This window comes from Strix uralensis, chromosome 5 (assembly GCF_047716275.1).
Source record: "Strix uralensis isolate ZFMK-TIS-50842 chromosome 5, bStrUra1, whole genome shotgun sequence".
Classification (NCBI taxonomy): Eukaryota; Metazoa; Chordata; class Aves; order Strigiformes; family Strigidae; genus Strix; species Strix uralensis.
This window is the reverse complement of record NC_133976.1, coordinates 1,884,432-1,902,969: the sequence shown is the minus strand read 5'-3', so window position 1 is coordinate 1,902,969 and position 18,538 is coordinate 1,884,432. Positions and strand designations below refer to the sequence as shown.

General features: G+C 46.8%; 1 protein-coding gene across 3 annotated transcripts in view; it reads left to right on the top strand.

Moving 5' to 3' along the window:
* Positions 1–18,538, top strand: part of TASOR2 (transcription activation suppressor family member 2) — a 45,911-nt gene that overhangs the window by 5,620 nt on the left and 21,753 nt on the right. For 2 of the 3 annotated variants that reach the window (XM_074869657.1, XM_074869658.1), the window contains exons 2-14: positions 5,734–5,879; positions 7,340–7,435; positions 8,935–9,007; positions 10,403–10,494; positions 11,142–11,279; positions 11,406–11,530; positions 11,632–11,651; positions 11,756–11,855; positions 12,598–12,698; positions 13,870–13,973; positions 16,885–16,957; positions 17,070–17,144; positions 17,795–17,860. In XM_074869657.1, coding sequence (XP_074725758.1) covers positions 5,734–5,879; positions 7,340–7,435; positions 8,935–9,007; positions 10,403–10,494; positions 11,142–11,279; positions 11,406–11,530; positions 11,632–11,651; positions 11,756–11,855; positions 12,598–12,698; positions 13,870–13,973; positions 16,885–16,957; positions 17,070–17,144; positions 17,795–17,860 — 1,209 coding nt within the window. The remainder of the gene's footprint in view (positions 1–5,733; positions 5,880–7,339; positions 7,436–8,934; positions 9,008–10,402; positions 10,495–11,141; positions 11,280–11,405; positions 11,531–11,631; positions 11,652–11,755; positions 11,856–12,597; positions 12,699–13,869; positions 13,974–16,884; positions 16,958–17,069; positions 17,145–17,794; positions 17,861–18,538) is intronic. The other variant, XM_074869659.1, reaches the window with a different exon arrangement.

The following is an 18,538-nucleotide window of genomic DNA, read 5'->3' as shown; positions in this document are numbered from 1 at the left end:
GAAGCATTTACTGTAGTCAACATCTCGTTACTTTGCAGGCATGACATGTTCCTCCTCCTAGCCATTTGTGGGGACATGGTGATTTTGGGCTTAGTTTGGCTTAATTTCACTAAGTGTTTGGCTTAAACTGAAAGAGGAAGGTGACTTCTGTGCTTCAGCATTAATGAGCCGAGACTCATCACAAAAGTTGGGGTGCGCAGGTGTAGCAGTCAGGGTCACGACCTGTGAGGTGACCTGACCTGCAGGTGGGTGAAGATTGTGACCATGGGGTTCTCGGGACTCTACAATACACAAGGACATGGAAGTCTGTGTTTCTGAGAATTTTTTTATTACAAATTATTAGAAAACTGTTTGTAAAAACAAATATATGCATATATAAATATATGCTACAAGTCACTACAAAATTACCACTAGGAAAGCAAGTATATATAAGAGTAAAGCAAATATATGTATATTACAAGTTTTTACAGAATTCCAGCTCGCAAAGCAAAGATATACTTAATGAACCTTTCCCTATGTGTGCAGCTATATTATGTGAGATGTTACCAGTATGACACTCACCGAACCGCTCCCAGGAGTGGGGCAAATTGGTGATGGAAAAGTCTCCCTTCAAAGATGATCCGTGTCACCGAGTCTGCAGTCAGCCAGGGGTCTGCAGCAAGGCTCTGGTCTATCCGTGAGATCTCGTACAGGGAAGCTCTTGCAGAGAAGCTCATTTTGGGTAGGTAGCGAGTTACTTTTTATACCTTTTTGGTGTAAGGACGTAAGCGGGCGTAGGACATCAGTTCCCAGAATAGTTGTTGCTGACTTCTGTTTTCCTGGAAGGTCAGTTCATTATCTCAATTTCTTTGTCCTGCCAAGTGCTCTCCATCAGAGAGGTTTTGGCTGAGCTTATCAAGGGTGTCTCAAGACTCCTGGAAAAAAAGACATCCTTCTTTGTCAGTGTGTTTACCGGGTCACCTTTGTGGCTGCTCCATCAGCAGGCTGTGGCTAAAAGAAGTTTGCTGATAAATAGTTGGTCAAACATGTAGTACTGTGGGTTTTATAACGCAGAGTTAAAAAGGACTGTTCATGTAATTTGTCATAATAATTACTGCGTGCTAGAAATGATTGGAAAGTAAAACTAAAGAGTGAGAGCAGCAAAATCAGGATGGGAGATTATAAAAAGAAGAGAGAAAGTGGATTTCAGCAGAGCTGAAGTTGGGAGGGTGATTTTAAGGCGTCTCAGCTGGCAGTACATGAACTGTTGACAGTCCAGAGTGGCTTGTGGTGGTGCCAGAACTGACTCTGCTGGTGGTGCCTGCTGTTATAGCTCATAATAACGATGGGACCAAGCCAGGAAAATGGAGGAAATCCTGGTGGAAGAGAGGCAAGATGGAGAAGGGCTGTGGGAAGGGATGGTGCAGGAGCAGCTATGCTGAGGACAGGTTGAAAGCCCCGTAGGTGAGCAGTGTGGCTGTGTTCAGCGTGCGTTGGCCATGCTGGGTTGCAGACTTCTGGAGATTTGACAGCATTCAAACGTCTGCAGCAACTGCTACTGAAATTTTAAGATAAAAAAAAAAAAGTCCAGGAAGGAAAGCAAACCTTTTTCTCTGTACAAGTCTGTACAAGTAAGTGGTTCACAAGCCATGGGTTTTCTTCCTGCACTGGCTTTGGAAGTCTCTGCGTGGTGAGGCCATCCAGAGGTCACATGAGAATGAATGAGCCAAAAGAGGATCCTGTTTTTGGGAAATTCGTGTCTCTTGGCCTCTCCTGGGCCTCCTGACAGGCATCCAGCACCTGAACTGGAAAGGGGAGCAGAGGCATGCAGCTCCTGGAAGCGTATGGAGGGACAGGAAGGGGATCTTACACCTGTGCTTGGCACTGGTGAGGCCACACCTCGATGAGTGGGTTCAGTTTTGGGCCCCTCCCTCCAAAAAGGCCATTGAATGACTCGAGCGTGTCCAGAGAAGGGCAACGGAGCTGGTGCAGGGTCTGGAGCACAGGTGTGATGGGGAGCGGCTGAGGGAACTGGGGGGGTTTAGTCTGGAGAAGAGGAAGCGGAGGGGAGACCTCATGGCCCTCTCCAACTGCCTGAAAGGAGGGTGCAGAGAGGGGGGATGAGTCTCTTGAGCCAAGGAACCAGCGGCAGGCCAAGAGGGAATGGCCTCAAGCTGCGCCAGGGCAGGGTCAACTGGCTCTTCGGAAGGATTTCTTTGCAGAAGGGGTTGTTGGGCGTTGGAATGGGCTGCCCAGGGCAGGGGGGGAGTCCCCATCCCTGGAGGGGTTGAAGAGTCGGGTTGACCCAGTGCTGAGGGATCTGGTGGAGTTGGGAACGGTCAGGGTGAGGTTAATGGTTGGACTGGAGGATCTTCAAGGTCTTTTCCAACCGACATGATTCTGGGATTCTGTATGGGCCCTGTGCGTCTGCTGGTCAGGCACATCCGCGTTGGCCAGTGCTTTTCAGACAACAGAGCGGGGCATGTTGAGACATTCGCAGACACGATCAGGGAGGAAAGATCCAAGGAGCTGGCTTTAAGTCTAGAAAAGGAGGAGGAAGGAGGAGGTTAGCAGTCTTCCAAGGAATGCAAGGCTCTTGGAGGATGACTTCTGCACAGCCACCGCACAAGGGAAAGATCGGCCTTACTTGCAGCGTTGGCAACTGTTAATAGCTTCAAAAGTGACTGGTTTTTCTCCCTTGCTATCCGGCTAGGAAATCACCAGGACAGTCTGTGAATCCCTTCCCCAAGGATTTCAGGGCACAGATAACACCCACTGTGGGTTCAGCTGGGCCATGCTGGTGCAGAGCTGTGCTGGGTTTCTCCAGCTCCCCGCTAGCTGCCGGTCCTGTGATGCATCTCTGCTCTCCAACCCACCCCGTGCGAGAAGTCGATCTCGGTTCTTGAAGATGCCGTGTGGTGGTAGTGGCACATCCAAGCTGCTCAGAGGGGAATGGACACTTTCACTTTTACTTCTGGTTTAGGCACTTTCACTTTCGCCTCCTCACAGTCTGCACAGAGACTGTCAAGGGCCTTCTGCTCCCTCAAATGGAACCTGGATGTGTCAGGGTTTTGCGTGGATTTGTGTGACTGCAGACTCTTCTGTAGGGTCGGAACAGATCTGAAGGAGCCTCTTAAAGCTGAAAAGGGAGATGAGGGTCACGGCAAGCTGCTGGGCTCAGTGCCATGCTCTCTGATTGTTTCATCTCATGTATTTATGTATTACAACAGCAACTTTTTTTTTTTTTTCCTTTTGGACTTTCATTTTTACACTGCAGCTGAACTTGCAGGGAGGAACAAATGTTTGAGTTATCACCTGCAAAATCACTGTTCGTGTTGCATTTCCAAGAGCTTCCCAGGCGCTTTTTTTTTTTTTTTAAAGCCTTTAGTTTTTACCCCTGAAAGATACTGAATAGCCAGTGCTTTTGCTGATTTAACACCCCACACCCTCAATATGTCTTCTGCACCTGGTGGGGTTTTTAACCCCGTGATTTCTCTTCATCAACTCCATGTCTCACATACTCAGTGTGGAAACACAGGACTGGCTCCCAGCTCGCACGTTTAGGCATGGTCTTTCTCATACTCCAAGACCCTGAACTTTTTGATGATGTGTTGTGAGGCGCTATCACTAGGAAGAGCAGAATATTACACTCTGAAAAGTGAGATAGTTTGGAGCAGTAGCTGTGAAATTAAATCGCACCCGCTGCAGTCCTGTGCTTTAGGGACATAAGGAGCTGGGTTTGTTTAGGCTGGTGGAGAAGACGCTGAGGACAGGGCTGTCTCTCCTCGGACGATGACTCCGGACACAAGCGTTGTGGTGCTCCAGCAAGAAGCAAAAAGAGCTGTTATGTTCCATCAAAGCCTTTGAGCAGAGCTGTGAGCTGGGATGTAATTCCCTGTTCTGATTTTCCTGGAGGAGTCTGAACTCCCTAACTGCTTCGCTGAGATCCACAAGATGCAAGAGACACGGACAAAGCAAAATGAAAGACAAGTGAGGAAAAATCTGAGCAAATTTAGCAACCCTTATCCTCATTGGGCTCAAAGAGAAAAAACAGTAATACTGACAGAGAGCTGGAAGACCCCTTTATTTCTCATTTTTCTGTGCTTGAGAGCCAAGTTGTGTTCACCTGCTTTTTTACTACTTCTAATGATAACAGAGGTATCACCAGAAAGTGGGAGGTTTAGAAGCGAATACAAGAGGCCACAAAAGACATTCATTCCCCAGAGCGAGGTTAAGAGAGGCAAAAGTTCTTTTAAAGCCTTTCTTTTCTCTGCTCCCAATTTCCATTCACACCTGTCCTCTACATGCTTTTCTTAGAAGCATTTTTTAGACTTGTCTTTATACTGTTTCCCCCCACTTTTTGCCTTGTGTGGATTTGTCTTTTGCTTAGTGCAAACTGGCAGATCTGGCTTAGAGCAATGTAGCTCAATGAGTTTAATACACTCAATTTGAACTGTTATTTTTCCTGTTCCTTCTATTAGTTCCTTCTTTGGCCTTAAGTAATTTGAGAGGAATAACAAGATTTGTGACATAGGGAATGTTTCTGACTTTTCTTCTTCTTTTTAATTGAGGAGAGGAAAAGAAACAAATGATGAAAACTAACCCTTTAAAAACAGGAATCAAAACTCCACAGAGGCTGCAGACTGATAACAGATGCTATCTTGCTCATCACCAAAGGAATGTGGACCTATTGGACATTAAAATGGCAATTTATGTATTTGTCCTCAAAAATTTCTCTGAGGTTTTTCTTAAGAGAGCGACCAGCGTGCAAAACCTGTTCTTCGGGTGGGGCTCAGCAATTCTACATTTCTTTCCTTATAGATGACTGTTTTATTTTCTAAAGTTTATGGGTCAGAAGAAATAAAACTTTTCAATGTGTCTGTGTTGAAAACTCAGCTCGGGATTTGAAATCTCATAGCTCATGAATCACCGTCAGTAATAAAGGTTTTTAAATGTGCAACAGAGACTGAGCCCAGGATTTCCTGTGTTTCTAAGTGGCTGCTTTATTTAATACTTGGATTTTAACAGCTGCAAGAGCACAAATACTGCAGGGCTTTTCTTTGTTTCTGCATCCATATTTAATTTGTCAACTGCTTTGAGACCTCTTTTTGGTGGGATGCTGTTGGGAAGTGGTTTACTGGGATGTTTTCCTTTGGAGTTGTCAAGAGAATTTGGGCTTCAAGAAGGCTCAGCCCTTTGAGGCTTTGAAGGAAGGCTTGCTCTCGTGGTATTGAAAACCACATTCACTCAAGACGTGAAGGTCTTCATAGAAAAACAGATAACCCTGAGAAACTGAGCATGCACCAAGATTTTCCCTGTGTGCAGGCATCAGCTCTCACACCCTTAAAAGAGCGTGCAAGGAATCTAAGTAACTTTTTAGCACAAGAGAAAACTCAGCGTAAAGTTAATTTACCACCAGGCTTTGCTTCTAGTAGTTGCTAATAATTTCTTTTTTTTTTTTTCCTGTTGCAAAGGAAAAACTTTAAGGGCTTACTGGCAAGGTCAGTATTCCTCCTGCTAAAGGACAATTTAACTTGCAGACAAAGACTTGAGAGCTGCAGTGGCTGGAGGGGATCTGCTGCTCCGAGTGGGAGCCATCAGCTCCAAGCAGATCTGGGCTTGTTAAACGAGGCATGAGTGGGGGAGTCACACTCAGCTAGACTCAGCTACCACCCGCCTCTGCTGAAGCCCCCCTACTCATCTGGGGATGCCAAGAGTTAATATTTACACCTGGTTTTTGCTTTCTCCCTCCAGGTTTTCATCCAGAGTCAGAAGAGTCGAGTTCCCTTTTGCAGACAGCGGTTTCAGTGCTGCAGAGCTCCTACTTGGACTCTACATCTCAGGACGGTTTTCAGTACAGCCAAGCAATTCTAGTGGAAAACGATGTTTTTCTAAGTGAGGTAAGGCCGGTGGGGAAGCAGGGTGTTGCTGGCAGTTTGGGAAGGGGTGGCATTTCTTTGGGAGCTGCAGAGGTCTGTAAGTGCTGGTTTATTGGCAGGTCTGTCCTTCCTTTGCAACACGTGGCTGATCTGCCTGCCTCCTAGAGCCCTGTTTGCGGCTCCTGACTGAAGGGAGCCTTTTCTTTGCTTTCTTGCACTTCCTCCTTCCCAATCTGATCAGGAACAAAAGGTCCATTCAGCCAATGTTGCCAAACATTCAACAGCAGTTCCTGGAGTGGGCCTTTGGGGCAGCTTGAAATCCTGATTTGATACCTAGCAGGAGAATTTTAACATTACTGCACTTCTGCTGATTCACAGCAAGGCAGATTTCCCTGTGGTATTTCTTCTGTTTGCCCTCACACCTGTACAGGCACCAGTTTTAATCCCATTTCCCTTTCTGCAGCTGACTGGGGCATGTCTGGAACCACTTTTAAAATGCCTCTGTCCCTACACTCCCACTGTCATTGGCAGGGAAGAGAGGCAGTCTTCTCTGGGCACTGGAGCTGACCAGTCTGCTTCTTGTCATGAGTGAAATAGAGCTTAGATATTTTGGCTGCCTAAATCTGGGATAGTCCTTGTGGAGCTGGATAAAAAAGTGGGAAAGCAGGTACCAAGTCCTTCGTTGATTTGCCTGTGAGTTCTAAAGCCAAAATAAGCAAAAGCAGTGATGAGAATGTTGTTTTCTTATCTTCTAACCCTGTTTATAAAATCCTATCCTTCTACAACTTCTTTTATTAAAGCCCCAAAATATCATGGAGTCGTATCCAGCTCTGTTTATCCCCATGATGTTCTCCCTGTCTGCACTGAGAACATGCTCTGCTTTAATTATCAGACAAAAGAAATTGGAGTAATGTGTTATTTGGCTGTAGCCGCATGGTAGCACCTGCCCTCTAATCAAATAGTCCAGGCTTCCCTGGTCAGTGGAGAGAGGAAAAGAGGTGCCTCCGAGCATCTCCCCTTCTGTAGGCAACTTCTCTATGGCCGAGGTAATTTGTCTTATGATGGCCATAGCTGGCTACTAAATGTGATGCTCCACCAGCCCACGTTCTGCTCAGTGAAACAAGCTCCCCAGTAGCCAGCGATGTGTGGCAGGAGGGGCAAGCTGGGATAAGGCTGGACTTGCCTGTGATGAGCACAGCGAGACACTGCTGTCCCTTGGAGAACATTGAACATGTTCTGCTGGGGACAAACGGACAGACAGATGTGTGGATCGGGGGCCTTGTGGGGGAAGACTGGTTGTACGTGGGCCTGAGGGAGGGTGTGTGGGCGCAGGAGCTGGTCCAGCATCACCTGGCTGCTGCCAGCTGCCCCACACTGACCACAACTGGAGGTACTGGGACACGTTGTCCTCACACATGAACACATGTCACTCAGCTCTGACATGACTGGACTAGAACAAGGTGTTGTTGTGTCTTCTGCAGCTCAAAGCTTTTGCCCAAGCCAAGGAAGCTGCCGGGTACAGCCAGGAGGAGCTGGAGGAGACCTTTGCATTTCTCCTGTTTGATAATGAAGCAGAGGTAACCTGAAATGTTTATTCAGCTTAAGAAGTTGGGTGCCAAGTGCCTGCACATGTGCTGCGTCCCACCAAAGCCCAGCAGATCTGTTGACTGAAGTGTCCTGGCTCTCTGTACCCCAGTTACCAGTGCAAATACTACTGTATAAATAGTCCAGAGCAAGTTCTGAAAGCAGCTCCTGGGAGGTTTTAGCAACAGATCTTATTTTGCATCTCTCCAGTTAATTACTGTTTGAGATTTGGCTGCCTCCTTTGCCCTCTGCAGGGAGATAGAAGGAATCTCCCTTTGTCCCAGTGGATTTATGGTTAAGTACAGGCAGATGAAGCCTTTTCTGTATGCTTAGAGCAGAAAAGTGCTTTTGTGACAGGAGTTTTTCAGGTGGTTTTGGGCAAGTTCCCTTGGTTTTGCCAACTAGGTGGAGAGAGAGCCTGACACAGCTATTGGGAAAGTTATTCTTGCCTGTTTTTCACAAGGATGCTTTGATTTTGTGAAAAGACAAACTCTTTTCACAAGGATGCTCAGGAAATCTAGTGGGAATTCACTTTTAATGTGATTTAATGATGCCATGCTAAACCACGGTAGAGATGGTTTTGTTCAGGATGAGAGCGGCCTGAATGCAGTTTAGTTCTGTTCAGTTTGGATTGAGCTACAGCAAAATAAACCACTTTCAGTCTCAGTTTGGGAGTGGGAATTGTCCCGCTTCATTTTGACTGTTTGAAATTTAGCACAGGCTGCACCAAATGACAGCTCCTTGTACAGACCCTAGGAAAGAAGGAGCTCTCCAGAGGACAGTTGGACCTCGTTTAATGCAGGCGTTGAAAATCCTTGGGCTAAATCACTCTCTGGAGGTGCCTGGTCTAAGCTAGACACTTGCCTTTTAGGAGGCAGAAGTTCAGTGTGATGAGAGCCTTATAAAGGGGCTGACTACAGTTTGACTGGTTTGCTTTTATTTCTCACCCATAATGAGTTCAAACTGCTTCTCTTGTCACTCGTTGGTCGATACAAATTTGGATTTGCACACTTTGATGAATCTGCTTTGGACGTGGATTAAATCAAAGCCGGTGAGATGCTCCCAAGGTAGTAATTGTGCCTGTGGAGGAGTGAGCACAGAGTAGCAAATGCCCTTTGCCTTCATGCCAGCACTGTTGCATTTATTTTTCCACAAATTGTTGACGCAGATAAAGAAAGTGCAAAGTCCAGCCTTGTGCTTGCGGTGATTTCTGGAGATGCTGGATTTTTTCCATTTTTTTCCAAGCTTTTGCTTCCGCAGAGGTTTTTGTAACAACACGTGCTAAATACAAGTATTTAGTATCCAAAACAACAAATTTTCTTCCTGTGGACACTGTGTTTAGTTTTCATTATACCTTAGGTGTTTTGGGACTGTAACCAGCATGTGTTTGCCTGTCGCAAGTATTTTACGAACTGTTGTGCTACAGATTTCAGTAGCTGTGTCCCTTATTTTTGAAAATAGATGGTAAAAGAGGCTGTCTCTTCTTTTGAAGGCAAGAGAGGTGTGTCAGACAGGCCTCCGTGTAAACACCAGTTCTATTTCCACGCTTGGTGACCCAGCGAAAGGTAAGATTTCCATTCAGAGGAGCAAGAGACCTCTTCACGGGATATTGCTCCTTTAAAAACAAAAGCAAAAGCCCAGACAAACTCCTGGTACTGCCTTGTTACTTACTGCAAAGATCCATGGAAACTCCTGTGTTTCTCACATGGGAAACTACATTTATTTGGATCAAGCAAGCAGCAGCGTTCTGGCTTCTGGCCCCTCAACCAGATGAGGATGGGTTCTTCCCCATGGAATGTTATCGTCTCTTCATCTCTCCATTTCAGGCTTTTTTCCTCCCTTGTTAATAACAACTTGTGTCACCAAAGTGGCTTTTTGGCAGCTCTCCCCACTGATTTGCTCTTCAGAGTCTTTTTGCTGAGTTTTTGCCAACAGTCCTGTTAATAACCAGAGCAGATCGTGACATGTCAAAGCCCTTTTCAGATTGTGCTTGTTCCTTGCCCAAAGGTCTGGGGCCTCAAGACATGCAGTGCAGGACACGTTACTCAAAGAAATCCTTCTGCCAGAAGCAGAACGTCTCACCCTGCAAGTCTTTGCAGGCCAGGACACCTAATTACTGAACAGCCAATGGCAGTGAATGCAAAACCAAGCAAGAACTAGTTATTTATCTGAGTGCATATCTTAGGCCTGATGGACTGAGACGAATATTATGGTGTGTCTCTTTGTAGCCCTCCCCTTGCCCAGTCGCTGTTTCCCCCCATGTACTTTTCTACCCATCTTGTCTACAAATATAAAGCAGGAGTGAAGAGCCAACACCCACCCACACCCCTCCAATAAATCCACATATGATATGCCCTGAGCATGGAGAAGGGAGGGGAATAAACTGTATCAGAATAGGCCTTGTCACAGGGTAGAAGGTTCACATTGACATCTGGGGTGCTGAAGATGGCCATAAAGAGCCAAGGAAGGGGCCTGGGAGGGTCTATGCCATGCCATGGGCCTGCTCTTGGGACCTTGCAGTGTGTGTTCCCCACCTATAAACATCCCCCTTGCCTTTGAGTGACTCCAAATGGAGCAAAGTACCTGTCCCCCTTGCAGTCTGACCTGGAAGCCCTTCACCACTTCTTCCTGTAAGTGACAAGCCCTGGCTCAGTATGTTTTCATGTAGTGTGGCCAAAACTGACATTAGCTGGGCTGCTTCTCCCAGGAGAAACCCAAGTTAACTCTTTTCCTAGAGCTGACCCTGAAACATATAATGCTGTTCCATACCAGCAGTCAAAAAAAGGAAAAGAGTCAGAGTTTCACCCTTTTTATGGCAGCAAGTGCGACTCTGGTTTGCAGCACTGGCTCTGCAGAGACTCCCATTTCTGCAAGGAGGGTCGCCTTTACGGAGTTTTTTTTGGCAATCAGCTTTACACGACAAATGATTCATATTATTTTGCATTGCTTTGTTTTCACAGGGGTTTATATTTCCAAGTATGCAGACTGTCTTCATCCAAGACCCTGGTATCACGGAAAATCAGGCTATATTGTCATTTGTAAGCTAATTAAGGTAAAATGCAAGTTTGTCTTTGTGTGAAGTAGTTTTCAGAAGCCACTGTATAGTGCAAGTAGTTCTTAAGGAGGCAGTGGTGCCCGTAACTGTAGTGGGGTGTAAAATCAGCTCTGTTGAGACCTCATTGGGATTTTTGACTATGGGATGTGTCAGGCAAGAGATCCAACTGGGCATGACTGGTGGCCTGCAGGGTAGCAGAGAACCTTCCAAATTCCACTGCTGAGATCAGAAGTTCCCCATAGGGTCACCTTTTTCCCTGGACTCTTGTACATTTTGGAGGTTTGAGGGGGGAGCCCTAAGGTGACTCAGATCATAGCCCCATTCTATTCCTCCATGGAGGTGGCGTGTGGCCCCTTTCTCCCCTCCTCACTGGCTCCTGCTCTCTGTAGCTGGCACCAAAAACACATTCTTCCCGTTCACTCTCGTGAGCAGTGCAGATTTGTCTGCCGTGCCAAGCTTGGCTGAGTCAGGCCCTTATGTTTGGAAGGACACAAACACACACAACCCCTTCACAGTGGTGGGGAGCGTGGGGCTGCCAGCAACACTGTCTTTGGAGAAAAGGAGGATTCAGCGGTCTTTTAAAATAAGTTTCTGTGAACAATTATGATTTTTTTTTTCTTTTTTTGGTAAATTTTCTGGCCCAGGGGAAGGTCAAGGCGGTATCTGAGAATTACACAACCAGCTATACGTGCCCATCTCCTGGCTATGACTGCCACATCGCCGTGAGCAGAAACAACGCACCGTCAAAGACCAGCCACTGCCAGGCCTTCGAGCAGAGCCAGGTATAAGTTTGCAACAGGACTGGGCAGACAGCTGGCTTGCAGGCAGCAGGGGAGCACAGTGCTGGCCCAGATGCCTCACTCATTCCTCACCTTGTTTTTTCATCTGTGTTTCCCTTCTCACCCCAGTATTACGTGTATGAAGTGTCCAATGGCAGCGCTGCCGAGCGGCCCAGGCAGATCTGCCCCTACATAGTCATCGCCTGCCAGTACAGGGAGCCGAAGGAAATGCCCGTCTTAGCTCTAGAGAACCTGTAAGCAACTTGCTGTCCTTCCAAAACACCCTGATTGCTTTTGTGGGCTGTTTTTCCTTTTCCCGATGCTAAATGTTCCTCTTTTTCTCCCTTTTCTCTAGACCTGAGCTTAATCACAAAGGTAGGAGCACCTGGTGGTTGTTTCTGTTTTATAAGCGTACCTTTCTCTGTTTGCCCTCCTCTCCTCTCCTGCTTTCTCTGAGCAGTTCTCACTTTTGCCTGTAGCATTGTACTGTCCATGGAGGGGGCAGCTCTCCATCCGGGGCCAGCTTTTGTGCAACATCGCCCTAAGGACCCCATACAGCTCTACGATTCCAGCCCAGCTGTAAGTTGCCCCTTTCTCTTCTTTCTGTGCAATTTGTGGAGTGGGAGGCATCACACCTTTGGGTGTCTGTGTACCAGCAAAAGCCAGTTTTATGTCTCCTGCCCCATCCCTTCGTGGATCAACATCTTCCTGCAGCTGTACTGACTTAACCACCTGCACTGTCTGAACAATCATCAGTGTCAGGAAGGTTGTGTTGGGCAGCCGGCGGTGCAGTGTCACAGCAACAGCTGGATGAGGATGTGAGTTCAGGCCCTGAACTGCAGCTGGAAATGGCTGTCTTTTGTCATCTCTTTTTGTTAACTGCTTTGGGATGTTATTGCAACTCAGTTATTCCTGCTTGGGATTTTTCTCCTTGTGAGAAGTGGGCTTCCTGATGGTGCAGGTACGATCAGCCAGTTGTGTTCATAGATCAGAACAATGGCAAATAAAGTATTGAGGTAACTGGCATTCAAAAAAATGAGATATTTAACATTTTCCGTAGTCAGAAGAGCCAACCAGCGGACAGCAATTTGAAACAGCCAGTGACAGCCAGTAACACAGCCACCAGTATCAGTGTTTGGAGGTGTTTACAAACAGGATCCTCAAATCAGCAAAGTGCTAAACAAGCTGCACCTTCTCCAGCCTTCTCCAGAGCTGCTTTCTCTGGTTTCATAGTGACAGGGCAACCAGGACTCTTTGCTGTGCTTAACCCTGAGAGCCTTTTACGCTTGTGATCTCACCATCTGCTGCTTTATCCCCACAGGCCTCCCAACCTGGACGTTTACCATGTCATGGGTTTGTCTGACTTGAAGAAAAAGCTACCAGAAGCTGCATTTGGGAAAAAAAATTACATTGAGAATGAAGGTGAGTGCACAAAACCCGCCGGCGTGATGAGTAACGTATGCTTGTGCCATAGGAATTGCCGTGGGGGGTCAAAGCTCAGGTCCACATAGCACTGGGCCCTGTCTTGAAGGGTGGATGATTGCAGATAAATGAGGAAAGATGCCCAGGCAGCAGAGGGATGATTGCCTGCCCACACTTCATATGGTCTCCTTGAGTGATACAATCCTCTTCCTAAAGCAGCCCTTTAATCAGCCTGTTCCTGGGACAGGACAGGGTGGGAGACTCTGATTTCAGACCTGATTTGCAAGGTGCCAAACGTGGTGTAACCTGTGTTTAATATACGCTTTGGGGTTCATACTGCTGATTGATTTTTGGGTTGGAGTTTTGACAGGCCTGGCAGCTCTCAGCCCCAAAGTGTCGAGCTCCCAGTGGCTGTGTGTTGCAGCAGACATGCAGTGACTGACACAGATACTGCAGGTTGCACGTGGAGAGCTCTGAATGTGATTTCCAGAATCTCCAGGTGCGTTTTCATGTCATCTTGCACCAAAATAAATATGGACTGTTGCAGTGTTGCCTCCCTTCTGTGTATCAGCTGTGCTGAGCCAGGTTGGGGCTGGCTGACAGCCAGCCTGTTTTGGGGGTTAGCATTCAGCTTACGGTGCAGATGGACACGGGATAGTGCCAGGGCAGGGGAGGAGGCAGGAAAAATGAGGGGAGGCCACAGAAACACTTGATGAAGGTGCCATGGACCCACAGTCTTAAGATCGGCTGGTGAAAGAGAGGAAATACTTGAACAGAAGAATTTTGCTGTGAAATTCAGAGGAGTAAGGTTGGTCCGAGATCTTGCCTTTGTTAAACTCCTTTGGGGATCAGAGTGTGCAATAAGGATGCTCCATAGCAGGGGACAATATGGCATGTTAGAATGAGGTATTTCCCTCTGAAAAGCTCTCTGTCTCTGTTGAAGCACACAGCACTGGTTAAATTGCTTTTGTTAGCTGCACAGATCAGATAGGAAACATCTCCTGTGAACCATGAGTTGAAGAGGAAACTCACTGTGATATGAATGCGTATACCAGCTTAGGAAATCTTGATAAGTCTTTTTTTTTTTAAAACACACAGTTTCCACCAATTGCACACCCATCTTCCTGATACAGGAGCACTTGTTTGTTCATTGTCTCTCTTTTGTCTGCAGTATGCTTTCAGGGTGTTTACTTCAGTCTGTATGAAGTAGAAATATCAAATAAGGATCAATATAAAATGGATCGGTTAGTAGAAAATCTAAAGGAAAAGGACTTGGTAAGTATTTTAAAACATTGTTCTGGGAGGAAAGTGGCCTTTTAAATGATCTCTTGAAACTTTTGGTAACGTTATTCATAGATTCTGAACTAATGCAAAATGGAATGAATTTCCCTGCTTTAAGTGTTATTTTTCTGCTTTGTTATTCTCAAACGTAGTTTAATCTTTCTGTATATAAACTGTTAACTGAAGATTACCCACTGTGAGCTGGAAGCTGATTTCTAGGGTGAGCATGCCCTGCTGAGCAGAAGGCATTATGCCAGGCAAACCTCTTCTTTGGCCATGTTTATGCCAGATGACATTATTTTATTGTCTTTATTCATGATTTTCCCCCTTGCATTGCAAACAGCATGGTGGACAAGGACTGCAAGGGGCTCTTATATATTAAGAAAGCAGAAGCGAAGACCTCCAATGCCAAAATGATAAATGCCAAGCAAAAGACATCACATGCCTGCCTTTCTCCCTCGTGGCTGAAAAATAGCCCCCACTCAGCTGGATACTTACGCTGCTGAATACTCATGAGCTTCTGGGAGCTCTGCAGATGTTGAGAATTATCCTTTTTTTTAATGGGAGATTTCCCTTGCGATCTATTATCTGATCAGGCTTTTTTTCCGGCACACTGGGGTCTTTTTGTTCCCAGTGTGATCATCTCCTTGTGACTCCAGGGGATAAACCTCTCCCCTGTGGAGCACAGCACCTGCACCTCTACTGGGATTTGTGGTCAAGTTGGGTTTGGCTTTGCTGCTGCTGGTTGCTCTCTCACATCTGATGCTTCCTGTAGATTCAAGGTTGTAAATTCACAGCCGAGAACTCACAGCTGGCTGGGCACATCCTCCCCTCACTATAAGTTGGCAGAGGCCCATGAACTGCCTGGAAGTGTTGTTGCTGCACTGCTGAAGAGCTGCCTGCTGATGTGCAGCTTCCCACAAGCAACGTACCACAGCAAGTGTTCGTTGGGGATCCCTGTAAGAAAAGCACTCAGACTCCCTAAAGTATTGATGAAACTATCTTTTATTGGTAACAACATGAGAAGAAAAAAAGGGGATAGCAAAGACAAGCTTAATGTCCATTCACGTGTAGGTAACCCTGAACTGTGCAGCATTGGTTGGATCTCTGGTTGGGGCACAGATCTGTCCATGCTGCAGCTCATCTTGAGGTTCCCAGCACAGAATCATGGAATCACAAAACGATTTTTTGGTTGGAAGGGACCCTAAAGATCATCCAGCTCCAACCCCCCTGCCGTGAGCAGGGATACCTGAGGGGACATAAGCTTACGGATGCTATCCCTTTTTTCTTCTCCCATTCTTGCCAATAAAAGATATTTTAATCAATACTTTACAGAGTCCAAGTGCCTTTCTTGCTGGATCTGTGACAACTGCATGTTCAGGTGCATTACACCATGTTTGCAGCACTGAGGGTTATAATACACATCCTGCCAAGCCCAGTGGAGCTCGGCTCGCTGGAGGGGTCGGCAAAGATGAGATGCTTGAGTTGTGGCCATGAGCAGTTTGGTATTGAAAGCCGTCAGGATGTCATTTCCCTAGAACTTTCTTACCCTCATATATCTGTCAAACTGAATGAATATATCTCCCTTATTTCAGTGAAGAAGCAGGCACAGCCCCTTTTGGGTGTGCTTCTTCCCCTTAGCGTGCTGTTGAGTGGCCCATGAGTGAATCTGCTTTGGTGGCAGCTCCCCAAGGTGCAGATGAAAAATGCCCTCCGTCTCCTTTCCCTTTCAGTGGCCAGGTACCCACCTTGTGCAGGGCCCAAGTGAAAATGAAGGGGTGGCTGGGGCTAGGTGGGGTTGCCTGAGGCCAGTTGTACTCCTCTGGGTGCTGACTGATGTCTCTCTCAACTCTGTGTGAGGTGACTGCTGCCTTATGGCTTGACTTTCCTCCTCACCTGCCTGAAAATCATCCTGTCCCTGAGAAACCACAGCTATTTCATTGAGCTGGATTTATGCAACAGAGATGCTGGCTCTTATCCCTTCTGCTCCACTGGCTTGAGACAACCAGAGCACGGAGCTACTGTTCTGAATAGTGAATATTACACTGAAATTATTCAGCATTTCCAAAGTTGTTCTGTTGTCCTGGAGAAGTGAGGCTGTGGGCATTAGTCCAATCCTCTGTTATGTCTGAATATACAGAATAGGATCTGTGGCGTTTCACAGAGCATTAGAAGCCCCAGGGTTATTCAGTTCCTGTAAGTTTCCTGAAAAGATGTGTCTGCATGGAAGAAAGAGATCCAAAGGGGTGTCCCCATGGAGGGGAAGGCAGTCCAAGCCAAGCTCTGCGATGAGGCATCAAGCAACACCCAAAGATGAGAAAAGCCTCAATAAGTGCACATATCTTTTTAGACATGCGGTCATCCAGCTCTGAGACAAAGTTGCAGACGTCTCTTAGACTCAGCAGATTTTTTTTCACATATTCATTGATACTGATGCTGCTAATAAGCAAGCTGCGTGGCCTGAACTTCAGTCAGACTTGTGGCTGGAACAGTTGGTTGTGTTTTGTCAGATGCTGGTATCCAGCTTTGCTTTTCCTGCTGGGAAAACCTTCCCCTGGGGCTGTGGAAAGCAATTCCTGGCTGAGATGCCCAGGAGCTTTTGAACTGAAGGCACTAAAAGTAGTAACCTTGTTCATTAATTACACCTAGTTTGGCTGAGCTTATTTATTTTTTAAGGAACAGATGAGAGGAATTTGAGAGCTGAATAACAACATAAATGGAATGCTTTTGGTTACAGGCCCCAGTTGCCCCAAGTGGCATGAAATGAACAGTGTCCTCCTCAAAAGGGAATGAGCTGGTAGTGTTGGCACACAGTCAGGACTTGTTGACAGTCGTTCTGCATGATAAAAAGTGTGCTAAGGAGGAAAGGGAGTGGTTGCTCTAACTTTATATGTGTTTATTATAGGCAATCATCAAATATTTACAAGACCAAGGAGTCCTTATCCTCCTCACGTCCTCTGCCTTGGCACGAGATGATGGTAAGACATGGCTATGTAGAAACCAATATCTGTGCTTAAACATCCTGCTGTGTTTTAGAGACGGACGGTGGGTGCCTTCAGTCTAAACAAAACCTCTTGCTTTCTTTCATAGGGTTTGACCCCAAGGAGCCTGGCAGCCTCCTGGCCCTGTTTCTGTTCACCTCATCCCGGTCGGTGTGCCTGAGAGGTAGGGAGGCTCCTTTTGCTGGCTTCAAACACTGTGTTTTGGGTGTGGGGTCCTCACCAGAGGATCCTCACAGACACATTCCTCTCGAAGAGCTGATTTCTCTGCTCAGAACCTCCTACAGCTTTAGCACAAAGGGTGTTTTTAAAAGAGGAGAGAGAAGTCCCAACTCTCTAGCTATGCTGTGTTTTAAGCTGATCTAAACCAGGTTCCCTGCCTCACCCATTCACTGCACATTCTTGCCCCTTTGCAGGAAGTTGATGGGAGTGACAGATAATTACTTTTCTCCCTCTCAGTCAGTTTTCAGCAGCATCCACTCCCTGAACTGTCTTGTGTGTGCACGTGGGAGTCGGACTGCTGCAGAGCCTGGCTTACATCCCTAAAGGTGCACCAGAGCCGTGCTCAGGGAGGCAAAATGACACATGGGACTTGCTGGACTCTGCCCAAAGCTCATGTGATTTGCTAAGCCAGCAGGAAAAAAGCCTGCCCTAAAAAATAAGTGAATTTTCTGCTGAGATAACAAGTGAAAGGGGCTCCATGAAAGGTCGCTGCTGGTGTGGGGAAGGAGGGGAGAAGTGGGGAAGGGGAAATGCTCCCTAAAGAGCAGCAAGGGTTTGGAGGCTCAGCTGTATTGTGTGACTTCTCTGCTGCAGGATCCATAAATGCTGGTAGCAGAGCGGTGACGACCGGTCAGGGTGTGTGTCCAGTGAGGGAGGGAGGTGGGTGTTGGGCAGAGGCACAGTGCTTTGCTGCCATCAAGGTGAGTGACGGCTCTGGGACCTGGGAGGTGAATCCAGGCTGTTTGCAGCCCCAAAACATGCTGCTTTTCATGCAAAACAAACACAGAGGCACTAAATAAGAAAACAGATTGCACAGTTGGGACCTGCAGGTCTTGAAATAAGAGTGAACTTCAACCTCTGTTGCATTTGCCTCAAATTTTCTCTATACGCATTGGCTTTTTGCTGCACTGTGTGTGGAAATATTCACACTACCATTTCCTCTTGTGGACGTAAAGTTACTGCTCTGCCTCCCCTGGACAGCTTCATCCACGCACCTCTCACTGCATCCACCCTACCAGTAATACTTTTAGCCTTGTAGATCCCCAAGCCAACGTATAAACAGGGGCCTTTCGCTCTGTGGAACTTCTGGCTTGCTTTTTGTTGAGTCATCCTAGGGATAAGCCAAAAGACTGTTTATGCCAGCACACACGGGTGTTTCAGTCCGCCTCTGTGTGAGCCGTGGCCGCCGTTGCTGACGGAGCTGCGCAGGACATACCCATCTCCCCTCCCCGGAAGATGAATCGGCAGAAGAGCCAGCAGGACCCACTGGCACATCCAAGCATGGATTGCTTTGTCATTTTTGGTGTTTAAGCTATAAACTTTCTCCTTCAGGATCCA